Source organism: Formica exsecta, unplaced genomic scaffold (genome assembly GCF_003651465.1).
Source record: "Formica exsecta isolate Colony F162 unplaced genomic scaffold, ASM365146v1 scaffold261, whole genome shotgun sequence".
NCBI lineage: Eukaryota > Metazoa > Arthropoda > Insecta > Hymenoptera > Formicidae > Formica > Formica exsecta.
Genome location: NW_021849876.1, coordinates 95,204 through 116,563, shown reverse-complemented (window position 1 = coordinate 116,563; position 21,360 = coordinate 95,204). Strand labels below are relative to the sequence as shown.

Sequence of the window (21,360 nt, the reverse complement as noted above, 5' to 3'; positions counted from 1 at the left end):
CATGGTAGAAGCGCTGGAGTGGCTGTATAAAGTCACAAGGAGACTACTTCGAAGGGGATGGAGACAAATTGTAAATAAAGTGAGCCTAACATTTTTTTATAGAGTCAGTCTGGAAAATTTTCGATAGCGCCTCGTATATCCATTACAAATTGATGATATCAATAAATAAGCGAATAAAATAAATCTCCATATCATTAAAATTATATAATTAGAATTATAAAAAAATATTAAGAAACATTAATTATTCACACACATATACACACGCGCGCGCGCACGCACACATATGTATATGAATTGTACAGAGACAATATTATTGTTTTATATGAATTTTACAGGAGACAATAATATAGAAAAGAATTGCAATGTGAATAAAATTATTCTAGTTAGTGGAAAACATTATTATGCACTTAATAATTATCGAGAAACTACTGGAAACAAAAATGTAGCTATCATCAGGATAGAAAGTCTATGTCCATTTCCTGTCTACGAATTATTGGAAGAAATTGAAAAATACAAACATGCGAGAAGTACAAAAAATTTAATTATTTTATACAGATATTGGATTATACAGGGTGTTTGATAATAATCGCTCCACCCGTAATGTGCAGGTAGAGCGGATTAAACCGAGTAGGAATGTCCTCTACCGTTTTGCGATTTTTGCAATAATTATTGAGAAAATAATTAAAAAAGATCGACCAATGCGCGCGAGTATTAGCACGCTGCGAGAAAGGACGGTCCACGCGGCATCGCGGTTGGATCACGCCACGAAGCGAAGGAGGGACGAGAGGAGCGGATAGCAATGTTTACATACGAGCATCGCGGAACACTGAATTTTTGTATAAAAAATAGGAAATATTATTCGTGGCGCGATCCAATCGCGATGCCGCGTGGGCCGTCCTTTCTCACAGCGCGCTAATACTCGCACGCAGTGGCCTATCTTTTTTAATTAATTTCTCAATAATTATTGCGAAAATCACAAAATGGCAGTGGATTTTTCTACTCGATTTAACCCGCTCTACCTGCACATTACGGGTGGGGCGATTATTATCAGACACCCTGTATATACAAGATGATATTGACTTGTCAAAAACATAATTATTTTTGGAAGTGATTTATAATATTCACACTTGTTTTCAGTTTTTATTTGGAGCCAAGAAGAACCGCGAAACATGGGCGCATGGAATTTTGTTAAACCACGTTTTGAAACTTTGTGTGGACGACAAGTAAGTTATGCATAGAATTTCTACTTGCATAGAAATTAGTTTAGAATTATAAGTGATATTAATCTTACAAAATTGTCTTATAAAATTTTCATATAAAAGAATATACTAATAATAATAACATTAAATCAGAAAAAATTCATGGCTAATGTGTTAATCTAATTATTACTTAATAATTAAACTGGAATTTAGCGAATTTTAGCGAAGTGAAAGTCAACTTTGTTTATCGAAAAGTATCAAGAGACTGGTTGGTGTCTCGACATCAAATATAAAAAAGTATACTAAAGTAATAATTAGATTACATGTTATTATTTTTTGTTGAACGATACTGCTTCTTTTTATCCAGAATTTTTTTGTCATCCATACTTTCAATTAAAATATAGAAATATAAGATAATATAAAAAATATATAACAAGATAAAATATATTTGAATAAGATATAGATATATACAGGGTGTTTCATTTTAATCGCCCCAGGCAAATATCTCGAAAAATATGAAAGATATGGAGAAACGTTTCAAACAAAAGTTATTTGATTCGAAGAGGGATATAAGATGGTATCATTGGTTTGACCTTGAGTACAAGACCCAAGATTGATCCGGCCAGTGAAGGCAAGATCCAAGATTGATCTGGCCAGTGAAGGCAAGACCGATTGACTCTGTAGGGTCACATCGAAGTCACGTTGAATGTGTATTTTTGGTTTACAGCAAATGCTCAAATGTACTACCATTCTGTTGGATACATAATTGCAACCGTTTTTCGAATGCATCGACTGTTTTTCTGAGAACTGGTATACTTCTACACGCTCGTCTGATGCGGTCCTTTAGATCTTCAGCTGTGGTAGGTGCGGTCTGGTAAACAGTATTTTTTAAATAGCCCCATAAGAAAAAATCTGATAATGTTAGATTCGGTGATCTGGATGGCCATGTTACATGACCACCTCGTCCAATCCAACGGCGCGGATAAGTTAAATTTGAAAAGTCCCTTACAGAACGTGCATAGTGTGGTCGTGCACCATCCTGTTGCAACCACATACGTTGGACTGTATTTTTATCGACAAACTCTAATATCCTTGGCAACACATCTCGTAGCATACGTAAAAATGATTCCCCTGTAACATTGCCATAAAAAAAATGGGGTCCAACAGTATGACTATCTAAAATGCCACACCAAACTATCACCTTCCACCGATGCTGATTGTCTACATGACGAACCCAGTGCGGATTGATATCAGAATTATAATGGCTATTATGCCGATTCAGTATGCCATTGCTCTCAAATGCAGCCTCATCACTAAACATAACACGAGAAAAAAATGTGGGATCGAGCTGAATTTGAGCTACAGCCCACCTGCAGAATGTGGGAAGAACTTTATCATTATCAAAAAGCTCCTGATTAAGTGAAATGTGATAAGGATGAATGTGATTGCTACGTAAAATTCTATTTACAGTCGCAGGCGACACATTTAAATCACGACTAATTTGACGTTGACTAATGTGCGGATTCATTATTACCATTTCTAATATAGTTACGATAATAACATCGTCGTTATTTAATGATTTTTTAGAACGTTTGCGTTTCATCTGTCCCGTACGCGCTCTAGCTATTAAACGCAAAATTGCTTTATGATCAGGTTGTCGTCTATCCGGATACTTATCTCGATATTGACGAGCTGCTTCTCTAGCATTATTATCAGCGGCATAATAAATACCAATTATATCAACAAATTCTGAGGGCGGGTAATCTGCCATGTTGATAATGATACAATTAACGAAAGGGAATAAAATAAATTTACTCTAATAACCAAACATATCGAACAAATTGTCGCAATATAAGCCAACTCGAGTCGATTTTAACTAAAAACAATCAGCTGAATGGGAGCCTAATAAAAGTGTTTTGTTGTAGCAGTCTATACTGAAAAAGGGCGCTGTGATTACTTCATTATTCCGTAAAAGTCAAGCTTCGGCGATCCTCCGAATACTTCAAACGCGTTTTAGGCACTCCCCCGAAATGAAAGGTGCGGTTTAGTGCTCGTAAAAATCGCAATTTTTAGCCCAAATATCTCGGAACTACTGATTTTGTAAAAAATTGTTAAGGTACCAAAAACATTTATTTTGATTAGATAAATCCAAAAGTACAATAAAAAATAGGGTAATTATTTACATTAACGGACACCTCGCCAATGACCTTGACCTTGACATATGTTGTCAAGGACATGACCCTGAGTAACTTTTTCTTATAACTTAATCGGCGGTCTCTTATAATATCGGAAATATTTAAAGTTAAAGTTTGATTCGAAACGAAAATTTGTATATCTTCCGGAAGTGGAACCCGCCCGCAGGAGGGAGGGGGGCGGAACCCACTGCGTCCACATATACACTTTCCCATCCACATAACAATCGTGGGGTGGACCTCACTTCGCGTTGTAAATATACTAATTACTTCCTTTAGCACTGACACAAAGTGGCAAATTTCTCAAACTTTTTTTGTTGATAACTTTTTAATAAACAGTGACCGCCGATTAAGTCATAAAGAAAAGTTACTCAGGGTCATATCCTTGACAACATATGTCAAGGTCAAGGTCATCGGCGAGGTGTCCATTAATGTAAATAATTACCAAAAATAGTTTTCATTTTTAAAAAATAAAGTTGTTTTTTATCTGACCTAAAATTACGATTCTTTATTCTTTGAATCCAATCTCAAAAACTATTAGTTTTACAAAAAAATATCAAAATACAAAAAATGTTTGATTGTATTATATTAAGCAAGAAATGCAACGAAAATTAAGTGCTGCTATTTAAAAAAATAAAATTGACCTTGAAAACTTACGGGGAGATCAATATCATTACCTCATGTCTCTCTCGGAACCCCAAAACATGTATGCAATATTTTTCGCTATCTTGCTTAACTTACAACGACGTAAGGTTAGGTGATAACAGCCTGGGCGATTAAAATGAAGTACGCAATACTAAACATTTTTAAAAAATAAAGTTGTTTTTTATTTGACCTAAAATTACGATTCTTTATTCTTTGAATCCAATCTCAAAAACTATTAGTTTTACAAAAAAATATCAAAATACAAAAAATGTTTGATTGTATTATATTAAGCAAGAAATGCAACGAAAATTAAGTGCTGCTATTTAAAAAAATAAAATTGACCTTGAAAACTTACGGGGAGATCAATATCATTACCTCATGTCTCTCTCGGAACCCCAAAACATGTATGCAATATTTTTCGCTATCTTGCTTAACTTACAACGACGTAAGGTTAGGTGATAACAGCCTGGGCGATTAAAATGAAGTACGCAATACTAAAATACATTTAAAATACATTTTAAAATTATTTTACGGAAACACTCTCAGACGCGGGCTAACATTTCTGGTGACACTTCAAACATATTGAATAAATATTTTTTTATTTAATCTTTTGCTCGCGCGTACGCATACACGCACAGCACAAAAGAGGTGTAAATCCGACCGGGCAACGCGGTGCACATTAGGTAATGCTAATACCGGCGGAATTGTAACTTTCAAGCCTTGTAACTCGAAAAGTATTTCATGAAAAAATACTTAATTATAGTGTTTTGAAAAGCTCTCGAGATAAGCTACAAGAATATGCAATAAAAAATAGGGGTAAATTTGAAAAGTCCCTTACAGAACGTGCATAGTGTGGTCGTGCACCATCCTGTTGCAACCACATACGTTGGACTGTATTTTTATCGACAAACTCTAATATCCTTGGCAACACATCTCGTAGCATACGTAAAAATGATTCCCCTGTAACATTGCCATAAAAAAATGGGGTCCAACAGTATGACTATCTAAAATACCACACCAAACTATCACCTTCCACCGATGCTGATTGTCTACATGACGAACCCAGTGCGGATTGATATCAGAATTATAATGGCTATTATGCCGATTCAGTATGCCATTGCTCTCAAATGCAGCCTCATCACTAAACATAACACGAGAAAAAAATGTGGGATCGAGCTGAATTTGAGGTACAGCCCACCTGCAGAATGTGGGAAGAACTTTATCATTATCAAAAAGCTCCAGATTAAGTGAAATGTGATAAGGATGAATGTGATTGCTACGTAAAAAACGGAAGTTGACCTTCAAATGACCTTGAAAATGACCTTTAATGTCAAATCCAAGGTCACTATTAGATAGCCCCCTTTGTACCCTACAACTTTTATCCGAGTCGTTTTCCTTCAAACCTTGATTCTGAAAAGTTATGAGGGTCAAACTTTTAAAATGGGACACCCTGTATATATATATAAGATATAAAGCTTAATTTAGACAGCACATGGCGCGTTGCTTGTCCGAAAAGTACCACAATTAAATAGCAGTAGCCGACTATACCCTGTAGGTTATATAAGATATAAAAGATATAAGATAAAATATATATTTCTCTTATTGTCAAAATTATATAAAATACTTTCTAAGAAAGAATCTTCTTACAGGAAGATAGAAAACATATGCCAAGTACATTAAAAATGCCCAAATCTATGCAATAAAAAGAAGTTTATGAAATAAAAACTTGTTAAGCATTGTTAAAAAATTAGTTGTCCAAAAACAGATATAATATCAACGTAATTAGCCGAGTAACTAACGATGTTCTATCAATTTATAACTGACTTTAAAAATGAGTTAGACTTTTTTTAATTTGTAAAACATAAATATTTTTATATGATATATAGTTTAAAAAAATGTTTAATGCGTATTTTCGGTCGAAATAAAGTGATAAAAGCTTGACGTGCCTTGGCGCATTAATGTATTTGTTTTAGAGTTATACAGGGTGTCCGGATATTCAACCGACAAACTTTCAGAGATTGTCGGGGGCATCCTAAGGATTACTTGTTGCAAATGGACCTAGGATCGGAAACGCATTGTTACATCGCTACGATGTCGGGAATGTCGGCAAGGCTCTGAGCAAGGTAGCCTGCCATGCACGTGACATCACAAACGCTTAATTTAGACAGCACATGGCGCGTTGCTTGTCCGAAAAGTACCACAATTAAATAGCAGTAGCCGACTATACCCTGTAGGTTAGTGCCGGAAGATAGAAACATGATCCTTATGTGCTTTCTGAGCATGTCTAATTTCTCAATATGTTCTTCCTCGTCTTGTTCAGCCACTGCCATTTAATTGGTACTTTTCGGACAAGCAACGTGCCATGCGTTGTCTAAATTAAGCGTTTATAACGTCACGTGCATGGCAGGCTGGCTTGCTCAGAGCCTTGTGCCGCCGACATTTCCGACGTCGTAGCGATGTAACGATGCGTTTCCGACCCTAAGTCCATTTGCAAAAAATGATCCTTAGGGTGCTTCCGACAATCTCTGAAAGTTTGTCGGTTGAATATTCGAACACCCTGTATATATATATATATATATATTTATTTATTTCTCATGTGCAGATAGAATGTATTAAACGAGTAGGAAGTCTCTTTTGCGATTTTCGCAATAATTAATGAGAAATTAGTTTTAAAAAGTCGGTCAATTCGTGTGAGTATAAGTGCGCTGCAAGAAGAGACAGCTCAATATTGTGGACTTTTTCCTTTTATCGCGGCCAAACGATAAGCGCGCTTGCCATTTCGATCTCTCTGTCGCGCGAATGGATATTGCGCCGACGAACGGGAGCTAGTTCGCCGAACAGAAAATACGGGAACTTCGTTGTCAAAAAAGAATAATCCGGAGGATAACGCGCTGGGTAGGAACGAGATGTTAGGAGTTCCGCGCGTGTTGTGACGGAAATCTGGATATAACACGGAAATCGAAATTGGGCGCCAGATACGGTCTCTCACGTATCAATTCGCAAAACGTAATAAGATTATTCCGAACGCGAGATATATCGAAATCCGCCACGGGCTGGCTAGCTCGTCTAACGGTAGGGGGACAAGGCGAATGTTGGATTAACACGATTATTAAGCAAGAGGAGACAGACACTGGAACGACAAACACAAACACAAACTAAAAGTAAAAATGTTAAATGGAACAAAGAAAATAATAAATTTATTATAATAACGGAGCCGAAGCTCCTCAAGAGTAATAATGATAATGATGACCGCGCAGTTATTCGGCTGCGGTAGAGATGCAAGCGCGAGACTGGGTATTAGACACGGGGCGCGAAACCCCGGAAGACTTACGCCTAGGTCGGCCCGTTATGCCGGCTACATTTCTTTCTCAGCGTCAAATACGCCTCGCACCGCGGGGATGACAAGTAATTCGCTTCGGTCTGAATCTGGGCGATAGCCCGTTCAGAATCTCGATAGAAGTCGCTTAGTTGTGTAATACTAATTAAGTAATAAAAGTTGGCGATTCGGTCGCACGAATCACCAACTCTTATTACTTAACTAGTATTACACAACTTATTTCTAACATACAGTTCGCAAACGCACATTCTTCATTCTCGGACAAATGTGATAAGCATACGGCTGTTTTATCGGCTCCGAAAGTGGATGTGGCCATATAGTTCCAGGCGGCGTAAAATGGATGTACGTGACGCTAGTGTACGACCTAGAAAAAGCGTTACACGAAAAACGGCAGCGTGGCGACTCTCATTCTTCTCTCTGATCATGTGCATCATGCATGAAACGGAACGCAGCCAAAGTTCGAACAGCTGTTGACATTGGGTCTGTTCATAGACATAGTATATCTAGACCGAGCGTTTGCCTTTATTTAAGGAGTGGGAGTAAATATACGCGTAGAAAAGGACATACTCTGTTTCGTGCCCCTTGCGTTCTCTCTCGCTCGCACGTAGCATGACGAAAGAGAGCGCTATGCTCTGTGCGAGCGAGAGAGAACGCAAGGGGCACGAAACAGAGTATGTCTTTTTCTACGTGGGCATCGGCCCCCACTCCTTAAATAAAGGCAAACGCTCGGTCTAGATATACTATGTCTATGGTCACGACCAATTATGTGATACAAGATACTACGCGCTGTGGCCGGCGGGCGGCGCACTCACGGTCGTATTGAAGGTGCGCGCATCCCCCATAATACTAACGAGAATTCGCTGGGACCTGCTCAGTGAGACCATCGTTGAGTCCAAACCATCCGTCTTGACCGGAAGTATTGCTGCGACCTTCATCGCTATCTTTTTCTGGCAGTGACTCTAAGAGGGACGGCTCCGCACAGTCCTGAGTCCTTGCGCGAGGATCTACTCGCCATTCCGTGCATCGCGCATCACACGCACAGGTCCTGATCGCGTCGTACCAAAGGATTTGCTGTTGGTTGTTTTGACGACTGGCTCCTTTCCCCTTGAAGGTCGTCCGAGATCTCCGATAGCTGTTTCTTGATGTTACTTTTCGGTCTCCCAATTTCTCCGCCGATGAGGCTCTCAAAATGTGTATTCATACGAAAAGAAATGATACACGAAATTAAATTAAAGGAAAGAATCGCAATTAATAACGCCTCTCTGGAGAATACGGTACGGCTCTCGCAATTTTTCGTCTGGCGCGGCCGTTTAGCTCGCGCTTTGCGATCGGAGAGGGATCCGGCGGACGCGCGCGAGACGGCAACGTCATAGTACTTAGCATTTGTTATTTATCTATTTTAAAAAGATTAAATTATAGAATGTTTTAGAGTTCTTATTATAGATATTTTATTTATCTTTTATAACATAAAAGATTATATTTTCAGTTAAAATACTGTGGTCGAAAACCCATGGCAGCGCCAGCTGTAGGAGATGGACAAATACATCAACAAGAAGCAAATGAAGTTATTGTTAAACCATTTACAATAAAATAATGATAAAATATATATAATCTTACAACCTCTGTATACTGCCCAAATTTTCCTTCCATTCTCCTAACGAGGTGAATGTAGGAGTGGAGATACCCATACGGTGAATGTCCCCACTTTTACATTCCCCTCGCTAGGGGAACGGAACGAATCATTGTCAGGCAGTGTACAATACTTTAATAACACATTCTATAGATAAAATAGAGCCACAAATTCTAATGCGAAAATATTGAGACCACAATAGTTTTGAGTTATAAGTGATTAAAGTTTGCCAATAATACGCTCAACGCACACTCACGCAATCCGTGTGATAATCGCGAGAGAAACTCTTATAGAACGCGCACACAATTTCTGGACGTGACTATTGACAAACAAAAAAGAGATGTGATTTACGCGATCGACACTCACACGCGGGCACCATACAAACGAAACTTACGCTTTAATGTTCGAGAACCGACGCATACATGATATATGGAATCCGAATCTCCAGAGAGGCAATACGCAGTTTATTAAACACGATGTCAATATCTCAATTCGCGGAAACTGTTACTCTAAAGGCTCCGAGGCTCGAATCGTTTGACGACGTGCTGTGACGTTAAAAATTATACCAAAAAATTGAGCATAAACCGTACGCAAAAATACGAATTCACTGTGATGACGACAGAACGATACAATCCCGGGCGCATGATACAATCGCGCGTGGCTAATCTCACAGAGGATAATCTCACCGGCACGATACTCCTTCACGGGGCAGCCAAGGGAGTCGACAGCGTCCTCCCGTCAAGGTTCTCTCTCTCTCTCTGCGGTCGCCGGGGTCCTTTCCGCTCGGTATGGCTGCAACGATCGCTCTCACTTTTAGTCTTGGTGGCTCTCAAAACGCTCTATATTGCATGAACGTCCGCGCCAGTCTGACCCCGGGATCTTCGCGATCCGAATTGATACCGCGGGGCCTGCCGGGGCTGCGCACACGGGGTGCGTATTGTCACGACCATAGACATAGTATATCTAGACCGAGTGTTGAGAAGTGGGGGCCGATGCCCACGTAGAAAAGGACAACCATTTACAATAAAATAATGATAAAATATATATAATCTTACAACCTCTGTATACTGCCCAAATTTTCCTTCCATTCTCCTAACGAGGTGAATGTAGGAGTGGAGATACCCATACGGTGAATGTCCCCACTTTTACATTCCCCTCGCTAGGGGAACGGAACGAATCATTGTCAGGCAGTGTACAATACTTTAATAACACATTCTATAGATAAAATAGAGCCACAAATTCTAATGCGAAAATATTGAGACCACAATAGTTTTGAGTTATAAGTGATTAAAGTTTGCCAATAATATTGCGTAGAATTCGTACACTCAGGCCTGTAATTATACTTACATATTTACCGATTTATCATCTATTATTAATTTTCACAAAGTAATATTGATTTTTATTTTACAGCTGATTTTACTTTATCGTTTCTTATGTATATGTAAATACTATATACATATGTATCTGTAAGCATTACAGCGGTCAGCTAATATTAACAAGTTATGACTCTCTGTTATACGTAAAATATATAACTTATTAAATAATAATTTAAATGAGAGACTTATTACATTTAAATAATTATTAAACTTAATATTTAAAGGATAAGTAATATTTAAAATATAAAAGCTGGTTCTAGTCTAAGTCCTCTGAGGGAAAAGCACGTCGAGGATGACTTTTTTCGGGAAGACGTGACATGGTGAAGAAAGGAAGGAGGGAGGGAGAGAGAAGTTTGCGGTTAATCGCATCCGGTGATAACACATCTGGTGCTAAAGCACAAGATGATATCGTATCTAATAACATGTCCTAACGTGTTCAAGGTATTCGACGTGATTTAATTCGCATTCGGTGGCGTCATGTCCGAGTGTGTTCAAGATCGAAGACGTGACTTAAGCTACATCCAGTTGCGTCATACAGTCCCTAAGGCCCGTTCTACAATAAGTCGTATGTCGTTAGTCGTAAGCAAATTGATCAATCACAGTCGATTATTTCTGGAATTATCGACTTTGATTGGTCAATTTGCTTACGACTAACGATATACAATTTATTGTAGGACGGGCCTAAAAGTAAGAATCTGGAATCTGTCGTCCAATTTTTGATTAGCTTGATACGAAATGGCGGTATCAGTCAGTAATGACTGAGCGGACTATCTGAAAAGCAGTAATGTGAAAAAGAAAAAGTACAAATACATTTTAATAGTTTAATTGTTATCAAATAATTCTAGATACGCACACACAACCCTCCCCCCCCGCACACACATATCCACACACTCACACACTCACACACTCACATATGCACACACGCACTCACGCACACACTCACACACACATACAAGGATATATATATAGGGTGACCCACCAAAAGTGGCCACCTCTTTTTATCTTTTAAACTGAAAGAGATAGACCGTAACAAATATATATCAAATTAAATGGTTCAAACTGGACTTTATTGTGAGCATAATGGTTGCTTTCAAAAATTATCTGTGTTAACGAACGGAGAGGTATGCATAATTTTTTTATAATATTTTATATATTATATATGTTTTATCAACTTGTGTGGGAGCGATATAGTTAAATAACTAAACTTCGGTAATATAATATAAAATATTTAATATTACAGAACGATGTTTACAGGATGATGGACAATAAACGAATGAATAAATGTTTCACAATTTGTTGTATGTTTTTAATGTTGTTATGTAAAATGTTTAATCAATAAATGAGATGTGTGAAAAATGTATTTAATCAAAACGTTTTTAACATGAAGATATTTATCTTTTTCAGGAGGATTTTCAATCAAATCAGCAATAGCCAACAAAGCTTGCTCATCAAGATGCCGTATAACCGAGCTATACTTAACATCATCTGAGCGGATCCGAAAAACCAAGAATTCGCTTTCTAATTGAGCAAACCACAATTTAGGCTGCTTATGCCAAAAATTCGGCAATTTAACAAGGCGAAATTCGTTAGAATGGATCTCGTTTGGCTGACCTTGTTGATGAGGCTCATTACTGGCAAGAGTTTGTGTCGGATTCGTCAAACGTTGATGATGTTCTCCAGCCGATGGAACTGATGCTGACGCTGTAGGATTCGAAGTCGAAGATTCGTCCAAAGGCATCGTCAAACTCTGTCAATACTCTGCGTTGTGAATTTCAGAAGTCTAGTAGTTCGCTGTCCTTGGAAATTCGATGACTCGAAAATCTCGTCAACTCGAAGAACACAAGCCACAAATCACACAAGAATCACAGCGGAACTCGAAACTCGATGGCTCACTAAATTCGCGGATCACTGATTCAAATTCGCCACACTTGAACGTGAATTCTCGAAAGCCCGTTATCACGTCGGGGTCACCAGTTGTGGTAGCGTTATAGTTAAATCACTAGACTTTCCTTTTTACTAATAAAATATTTAATTCACGAGTAAGATGTGTACAGATTGATGGTCAATGAACGAACGAATGGATGTTACATAATTTGTCGTATGTTTAATATGTTGTTATGTAAAGTGTTAAATCAATAAATGAAATGTGTGAAAATGGTTATAAATATATTTCATGAAGTTGGTAACAAAAATGATTTTGAATTCAGCCGCAGGAAGGCCACAGTACTCCCCTCCCAGCGACGTACTACGTTGCGAATCTAACTTTCTTCCTTGGACCAGAATATGTTCTGAGTTGTTTTCCAAGTAAGGTTGACTGAGGTGAATTGGAAGAAGAAGGAGAAGGAGACGTCATGATAATCACATCATCGCTGGTTTCTTTCGGTAGGAAGGCTGGTTTAAGACGTTCTGTGGTGATATTGACAATTTTTCCTGCAACATCGATTGCAAATAGATTATCATTAATTCTATTAACAATACGAAAAGGGCCAGAATAAGGAGGTTGAAGAGATTTTCTAACTGCATCTTCACGAAGCCAAACGTGAGTACAATCATATAAATTTTTATAAAAGAAAGGTGTTTTTTTGTGGTGATGTGCAGTAGGTCTTGATTTGATCTCTCTTATATGTATCCTATGTTCTTAAATGAAAATTTCAGGGTCAGATGGAAGATCCTCTCCAATGAAAAATTCTCCAGGAATTCTTAATGCAGATCCATAAAGCATTTCCGCAGGAGATGCATTCAAATTTTCTTTAAAGCAAGTACGAAGTCCAAGTAAAACAGTTGGCAAAATCTCAATCCAATTTTCATTTGCGTGACACATAATAGCACTCTTCAATGTACGGTGCCATTGTTCCAGGATGCCATTGGAAGCCGGATGATAAGCTGAGGTTCTAATTCGCTCGCAACCAATTAGGTTGGTAAGAGCCTTAAATAATGCAGCTTCAAATTGAGGACCTTGATCGGTTGTGATCGTCTGAGGAGTACCATACCTCGCAAAAGTGCGTATAAAAGGCTGTAGTAACAGTATCTGCTGAAATTTCAGTTAGAGGAATTGCCTCTGGCCATCTAGAAAATTTGTCAATCATGGTTAAACAATAACGAAAATTTTGACAAATAGGAAGAGTACCAATCAAATCTAGATGAATGTGCTGAAAACGTTGATCCGGAATAACAATCTTTTGAGGAAGATTCTTGGTATGCTTTTGGATCTTGGCACGTTGACAAGGCAGACAAGATCTAGCCCATTCTTTTATATCCTTCTTCATAGTTGGCCGAATAAATTTTTGTTGTATTAGTTTACAGGTAGAACGATCACTTGGATGAGATAAACCATGAACAAAATCAAAAATTTTTCTGCGAAGCTGTTGAGGTACATAAAAACGAATATTAACGGTAGAGCAGTCACAGAAAATAAGCGTAGTCGAGCTAGTAAGTATAAATTTTTGAAGCTTGAGAGAAGAATTAATGAGAAGTGTTTTTAATTCCTCATCTTCTTTTTGTAATTCTGCTAACTCTTCCAGAGAAACTATGATAGGCATCGAAACAGATTCAATTCTAGAGAGGGAATCTGCAACTACATTTTGTTTACCAGATATATGCTCGATGTTTGTTGAAAATTGAGCAATGAAATCAAGATGTCGGATCTGTCTGGGCAAAGCTTTATCTAATTTTTGTTGAAAAGCATAAATTAAAGGTTTATGATCTGTCCGAATAAGAATCTGACGTCCTTCTAGTATGTACCTGAAATGTTTGATGGCTAAATAAATACCAAAAAGTTCACGATCGTAAGTACTATAATTACGTTGAGTGTCATCCAATTTCTTTGAGAAAAATGCAATTGGTTTATTAATCCCATCGATTATTTGTTCTACTAGCACGCAGCGCGCGCTACGCGCGCGCCATCCGCATGATTCGCGAAAGGCGGACGTTTCGGCCCTTTTTTTGGCCATCATCAGCGCAAATAATACTAAACTCAATTCGCTGAAAAAATTTTTGCTGTCGACTTGTGCGTTGCGTCTCTTTTATACACAACTATTAATGTATCACCATGTTCGTGGATTCATGCTTAAATAATCGAGGTTTCTGCCCCGAAATAACATGGACTACATGGAGAATGGTTTTTGCCTTTTGAAGTCCAAGTAAAACTGTTGGCAAAATTTCAATCCAGTTTTCATTTGCGTGACACATAATAGCACTCTTCAATGTACGGTGCCATCGTTCCAGAATACCATTAGAAGCCGGATGATAAGCTGAGGTTCTAATACGCTCGCAACCAATTAGGTTGGTGAGAGCCTTAAATAATGCAGCTTCAAATTGAGGACCTTGGTCGGTTGTGATCGTCTGTGGAGCACCATACCTCGCAACCCAGTGCGTATAAAAAGCTGTAGAAACAGTATCAGCTGAAATTTCAGTAAGAGGGATTGCTTCCGGCCATCTAGAAAATCTGTCAATCATGGTTAAACAATAACGAAAATTTTGACAAATAGGAAGAGGTCCAATCAAATCTAGATGAATATGCTGAAAACGCTGATCTGGAATAGCAATCTTTTGAGGAAGATTCTTGGTATGCTTTTGGATCTTGGCACGTTGACAAGGCAAACACAATCGAGCCCATTCTTTTATATCTTTCTTCATAGTTGGCCAAATAAATTTTTGTTGTATTAGTTTGCAGGTAGAACGACCACTTGGATGAGATAAACCATGAACAACATCAAAAATTTTCCTACGAAGCTGTTGAGGTACATAAGGACGGATATTAACAGTAGAGCAGTCACAGAAAATAGGCGTAGTCGAGCCAGTAAGTACAAGTTTTTGAAGCTTGAGGGAAGAACTCGTGAGAAGTGTTTTCAATTCTTCATCTTCTTTTTGTAATTCTGCTAACTTTTCCAGAGAAACTATGATAGGCATCGAAACGGATTCAATTCTAGAGAGTGAATCTGCAACTACATTTTGTTTACCAGATATATGCTCGATGTTTGTTGAAAATTGAGCAATGAAATCAAGATGTCGGATCTGTCTGGGTGAAGATTTATCCGATTTTTGTTGAAAAGCATAAATTAAAGGTTTATGATCTGTCCGAATAAGAATCTGACGTCCTTCAAGTATGTACCTGAAATGCTTGATGGCTAAATAAATACCAAGAAGTTCACGATCGTAAGTACTATAATTACGTTGAGTGTCGTCCAATTTCTTTGAGAAAAATGCGATTGGTTTATTAATTCCATCGATTATTTGTTCCAAAGATGCACCAACTGCAAAATCCGATGCGTCACAAGTGAGGATAAGAGGTACAGTTGAAGCCGGATGTGCTAAAGTTGTGACTCGTAAGAGTTTTTCTTTGCAATTTTTGAAAGCTTCTTCAGCTTCAGAAGTCCAAATGATTAATCTTTTATCCCTTTTCCTGCTATCCTTAAGATAATCCGTAAGAACTGCCTGATGTCATGCAGCATTTTTTAGACAACGACGGTAAAAGTTGATAATTCCTATAAATCTTCTTAATTCATGAATTGTTTTAGGTTTTTTATAATCAATTATGGCTTTAACCTATTCAGATGTCGGTTTAATTCCTTGCTTGGAAACTAAATAACCAAGGAAAGAAATTTCACCCTTACCAAAGAGACATTTGGACAAATTAATCGTCATGCCGAATTGTTGAAGCCGAGTAAACACAGTATGAAAATGTTTGGCATGTTCTTTCTCATTTACAGAAGCAATTAAGATATCGTCAAGATAACAGACACAAAAATCAAGTCCAGATAATATGATGTTCATAAGACGTTGAAAAGTTTGAGCAGCATTACGCAAACCAAAGGGCATTACAAGAAATTCAAAAAGGTTGAATGGAGTAGTAATAGCTGTTTTGAAAACGTCCTCTTTTGCAACTGGCACTTGGTAATAGGCTTTAACTAAATCAATCTTTGAAAATATATTTTTTTGATGGCTAAATAAATACCAAGAAGTTCACGATCGTAAGTACTATAATTACCTTGAGTGTCGTCCAATTTCTTGATTATTTGTTTCAAAGATGCACCAACTGCAAAATCCGATGCGTCACAAGTGAGGATAAGAGGTACAGTTGAAGCCGGATGCGCTAAAGTTGTGACTCGTAAGAGTTCTTCTTTGCAATTTTTGAAAGCTTCTTCAGCTTCAGAAGTCCAAGTGACTAACCTTTTATCCCTTTTTCTGCTATCCTTAAGATAATCCGTAAGAACTGCCTGATGTGATGCAGCATTTTTCAGACAACGACGGTAAAAGTTGATAATACCTATAAATCTTCTTAACTCATGAATTGTTTTAGGTTTTTTATAATCAATAATGGCTTTAACCTTTTCAGATGTCGGTTTAATTCCTTGCTTGGAAACTAAATAGCCAAGGAAAGAAATTTCATCCTTACCAAAGAGACATTTGGACAAATTAATCGTCATGCCGAATTGTTTAAGCCGAGAAAACACAGTATGAAGATGTTTGGCATGTTCTTTCTCATTAACAGAAGCAATTAAGATATCATCAAGATAACAGACACAAAAATCAAATCCAGATAGTATAATATTCATAAGCCGTTGAAAAGTTTGAACAGCATTACGCAAACCAAAGGGCACCGCAAGAAATTCAAAAAGGCCAAATGGAGTAGTAGCAGCTGTTTTGGGTATGTCTTCTTTTGCGACTGGCATTTGATAATAGGCTTTAACTAAATCAATTTTTGAAAATATATTTTTACCGTGTAGATCAGCAGTGAAATCTTGAATGTGAGGAAGCGGGTATCGATCCGGAACGGTGGCTGCATTTAAAGCTCGATAGTCGCCGCAAAGTCTCCATGAGTTCGGTCCGTTTTTGGGAACCACGTGAAGTGGAGCTGCCCAGGTACTGCTTGACGGTCTACAAATTCCTTGTTCCACCATAACATTAAATTCGTCCCTTGCAAATTTTAATTTTTCCGGTGACAACCTGCGAGGAGTTGAAGCAATTGGTGGTCCTTTTGTAATAATATGATGCTCAATTTGGTGAATCTTGGTTGTTGATATAGGAGCAAAATGAGTTAGCTCAGGAAACTCAGCAAGAATCTTATGGAAAGGTGAGTCAGAAAATGTAGTGCGAATCGATAAGTGATTAACTTTAGATAGTTTTCCTTTAAATGAAAGACCGGTAACACTATCAAGAAATTTTTTATTTTTAATGTTAACTAAGATTCCATAGTGACTCAAAAACTCTGCACCTAATATAGGTCTCTGAATATCCGCAGTGCAAAATTTCCATTTAAAAACTCTTCGTAGTCCAAGATTTAAAGTTAACGTTTTTATACCGTAGGTATTAATCCTGGTTCCGTTAGCTGCATAAAGTTTGAAAGAAGAAACTTGAGCTTTAGCACCAAATTTTTTGTGATAAAAGCAAATTTTTTGGTTATCTTTATCAAATTTGTTTCTAGAAGATGATCTAAATCTTCTTTTTTCATTGTATCTAAATTTTGATCTGCTGCGTACACGTTTTACTTCTAGAGCTGCGATTCTACGTTCGAGATAAGCAAGATTCGACGTGTTTTTCTCCACAGGAGAAGCTATTGTCGCTACTTGAAGGCTAGTTTCACGATCCAAAATTTTATCAGCTAATTCAGCAAGCTTGATTAAAGGACAATCTTCCACAATCGCTAAAGTGGCTTGAACTTGAGAAGGGAATCTTTGCAACCAAATAGAATGTAATACATTTTTTGAAATTGCTCCTCCCGCTAATTGTTTAATTTCGCGTAACAATTCTGACGGTTTTTTGTCATTCAACTCTGTACCAGCTAATAATTGACGAAGACGATTTTCTTCAGAATCGGTAAACCGATTAATTAAAATGTTTTTAACATGAAGATATTTATCTTTCTCAGGAGGATTCTCAATTAACTCAGCGATAGCTAATATAGCTTGCTCATCAAGGTGCCGTATAATCAAGCTATACTTAATATCGTCAGAGCGGATCCGAAAAACTAAGAATTCGCTTTCCAGCTGAGCAAACCAGAATTTAGGTTGCTTATGCCAAAAATTCGGCAATTTAATAAGGCGAAATTCATTAGAATGGATCTCATTTGGCTGACCTTGTTAATGCGGTTCATTACTGGTAAGAGATTGTGAAGGATTCGTCAGATGTTGATAATGTTCTCCAGTTGATGGAACTGATGCTGATGCTGTAGGAGTCGCAGTCGAAGATTTGTCCAAAGGCATCGTAAAATACTGCCGATGTTCTGCAATGTGAAGTTCAGAAGTCTAGAAGATCGCTGTCCTTGGAAATTCGATGACTCGAAAATCTCATCGACTCGAAGATCACAAGACACAAATCACACAAGGATCACAGCGGAACTCGGAACTCGTCGGCTCACAGCACTCACGGATCACTGATTTAAATTTGCCGCGCTTGAACGTGAATTCTCGAAAGCCTGTGATCACGTCGGGGTCACCAGTTGTGGAAGTGATATAGTTAAATAACTAGACTTCGGTAATATAATATAAAATATTTAATATTATAAAACGATGTTTACAGGATGATGGACAATAAACGAATGAATAAATGTTTCACAATTTGTATGTTTTTAATGTTGTTATGTAAAATGTTTAATCAATAAATAAGATGTGTGAAAATAGTTACAAATGTATTTTATGAAGTTGATAACAAAATGATCTTGAATTTAGCCGCAGGAACGCCATACTTGAAATATCGCGGGCGACATCTGCCTTTCCATTTTCGGCCCTGCGATATGGCCAACTTCGGATTGAATATTATGATCAAATGACAACATGACATATGTTAATCTTTAATGCACGAGTCAGAAGTTGGTCATAACGCAGGGCAGAAAGTGAAAAGGTAGACGTCGCCCGTGATATTTCAAGTCGATAAAACTCGTATAATATGTAAAATATTTACATTATATCATACATCGTTATATTCGTTTCAAACAGTGCTACAACTTTTATCATATCGAAATATCCACATTATTATAAAAAATTATTACCACAAAAATTATTACCACAAAAATTATATCCACATTATTATGCATATCTCTCCGTTCGTTAACACAAATAGCTTTTGGAAGTAACCACTATGCTCACAATAGAGTTCAGTTTGAAACATTTAATTTGATATATATTTATTATGATCTATCTCTTTTAGTTTAAAAGATAAAAGGGGGTGGCTATATATATATGTTGGATTTGTAACTTGCGAATTTATATCCGGATCGCGTAAGTCTTGCGAGCAATGTCACAACACGCGGAACGGGATTATTAATTCTTACAAGGCGATATCTGATCAGCGAATTATTATATTTAGCGATACAAAAAACAATCTTAGCATAATGCCTGATAACACGTCGTTTCCGAAAGACTTTTGCCGACAGAGTGAGTCGAGTGTTTATGTACGTGTGTTTGTTACGTGTATATATAAAGTCACTGTATTTTGTCTTGAGTCTTAACCGGCAGATGTCATTACATATATAATTACACACAGATATGATATTCAACAATATATATTCTACAAAATTATATTTGTAAATTTATTTACTATTAGATTACTATTAGATGTAATTATATTTTACAATGAATATTTTATTTCTTCAAAATTTGTATGTAAAAAATTTTACTATTATTATATTATTTTATTTATTGCATTTCTATCGTATACGTTACTTGCTGCAGTATTAAATAGCGCTGATTCAGAGGATGGGATATCCACCACGCCTCTCTACTTAACAGATGCATGAATACTTAAAATGATCCGCTCTTCAGACATCTGTTCCGTTTTAAATCCACTTGCAACAATAAACAACTATGCTGCGCACATAGATTAATATCAATATAATTATGAGAAAAATTGTGTTATATGAATTTATGTAATTTAAAATCTGAAAAAACTTCGATTATACAATATCATATTAAAATATCAAATTTATTATAATAAAAATATGATTCTTTGCGCTTATCAGAAACGCAACAACAGAGATGCTAGAATATATTATTATATTTTTATCTCGCGAAAACCATAATAAATATATAATACAAATCCCCGCAAAACCATACAATTTTTGTTCAAAACGTTTTTCTCTAAAATGCTTAGTTCTTGAAAGAAAAGGGGTGTACGGGTGGTCTGGGACACCATGTATATAATACTAATAATATACATACGGGGTGATCCGGAACAACCGTTTGTTCTTAAAAGGTCGTATTCCTGAATCAATACTAAGACGATTTTTCCTTTACGAAAATTTTGTCTGAAGCTTAGTTTTTAAATCATAAAAAGAAATAGTTAGCGAATTACGGGACGAGTACAGAAGGTAGGCAGGGGCGGTACAACTTACCGTTCGATGCAGGCGCTTACGTGACAGCTGGTCGAGCGCTGTTTGCTACACGCAATGGGTGTGTGTATGTGTGAGAACGTGTACGCGAGATGGTAGCTCGCGTCAATCACGTGACACACGGGGGCGATGCGTAGCGCCGGGCATAGAGTCGTAGGCTGGTAATCGTGAGATTCCAGGTTCGATTCCGCTCGGGTCCCATCCTCCCACATGCCTTAGAGAGGTTTTCACGAACTCAAATTAACTTAGCAGAAATTATAAATACAGCATATATATATATATATAGTAACATTTTACCAGTTTATGGCCGTATGGCGAATATTCACGAGTGCCAACCCCACACGAAGAAAGAGAGAGAGAGAGAGAGTGCGTGCGTGCGTGCGTGCGTGCGTGTGTATACGTTCTCACACACACACACACACACACACACACACACACACACACACACACACACACACACACACACACACACACACACACACACACACACACACACACACACACACACACACACACACACACACACACACACACACACACACACACACACACACACACACACACACATTCTCACACACACACACACACACACACACACACACACACACACACACATTGCGTGTAGCAAACAGCGCTCGAACAGCTGTTGCGAGCACC

The 21,360-nt window shown here is 37.5% G+C and overlaps 1 protein-coding gene and 3 long non-coding RNA genes across 8 annotated transcripts in view; all 4 read left to right on the top strand.

Annotated features, from left to right (window-relative positions):
• LOC115236893 (probable 2-oxoglutarate dehydrogenase E1 component DHKTD1, mitochondrial) overlaps nt 1-10,548 on the top strand; it is a 94,749-nt gene extending 84,201 nt beyond the window's left edge. The window contains exons 7-10 of one of the 4 annotated variants that reach the window (XM_029809623.1): nt 336-527; nt 1,138-1,223; nt 8,860-8,950; nt 10,019-10,548. In XM_029809623.1, the coding sequence (XP_029665483.1) occupies nt 336-527; nt 1,138-1,223; nt 8,860-8,950; nt 10,019-10,035 (386 nt within the window). In that variant the 3' untranslated portion in view covers nt 10,036-10,548. Of the gene's footprint in view, nt 1-335; nt 528-1,137; nt 1,224-8,859; nt 8,980-10,018 lie in introns of those variants that run through there. The other 3 variants (XM_029809622.1, XM_029809625.1, XM_029809624.1) reach the window with 3 other exon arrangements.
• A 2,004-nt stretch (nt 10,549-12,552) lies between these two features.
• LOC115236895 lies at nt 12,553-14,282 on the top strand. The gene is made up of 6 exons (XR_003884273.1): nt 12,553-12,918; nt 13,035-13,138; nt 13,237-13,378; nt 13,498-13,574; nt 13,676-13,808; nt 13,901-14,282. It is a non-coding gene; the product is annotated as an uncharacterized LOC115236895 (long non-coding RNA).
• A 233-nt stretch (nt 14,283-14,515) lies between these two features.
• Nucleotides 14,516-16,864, top strand: LOC115236894. 2 transcript variants are annotated; one of them, XR_003884271.1, is made up of 5 exons: nt 14,516-14,943; nt 15,045-15,177; nt 15,270-15,533; nt 16,405-16,627; nt 16,714-16,864. It is a non-coding gene; the product is annotated as an uncharacterized LOC115236894 (long non-coding RNA). The 2 variants fall into 2 exon arrangements; XR_003884272.1 differs by lacking the exons at nt 16,405-16,627; nt 16,714-16,864 and adding an exon at nt 15,623-15,722.
• Nucleotides 16,865-18,249: 1,385 nt separating this feature from the next.
• Nucleotides 18,250-18,985, top strand: LOC115236896. The gene is made up of 2 exons (XR_003884274.1): nt 18,250-18,476; nt 18,550-18,985. It is a non-coding gene; the product is annotated as an uncharacterized LOC115236896 (long non-coding RNA).
• Nucleotides 18,986-21,360: the final 2,375 nt, after the last annotated feature.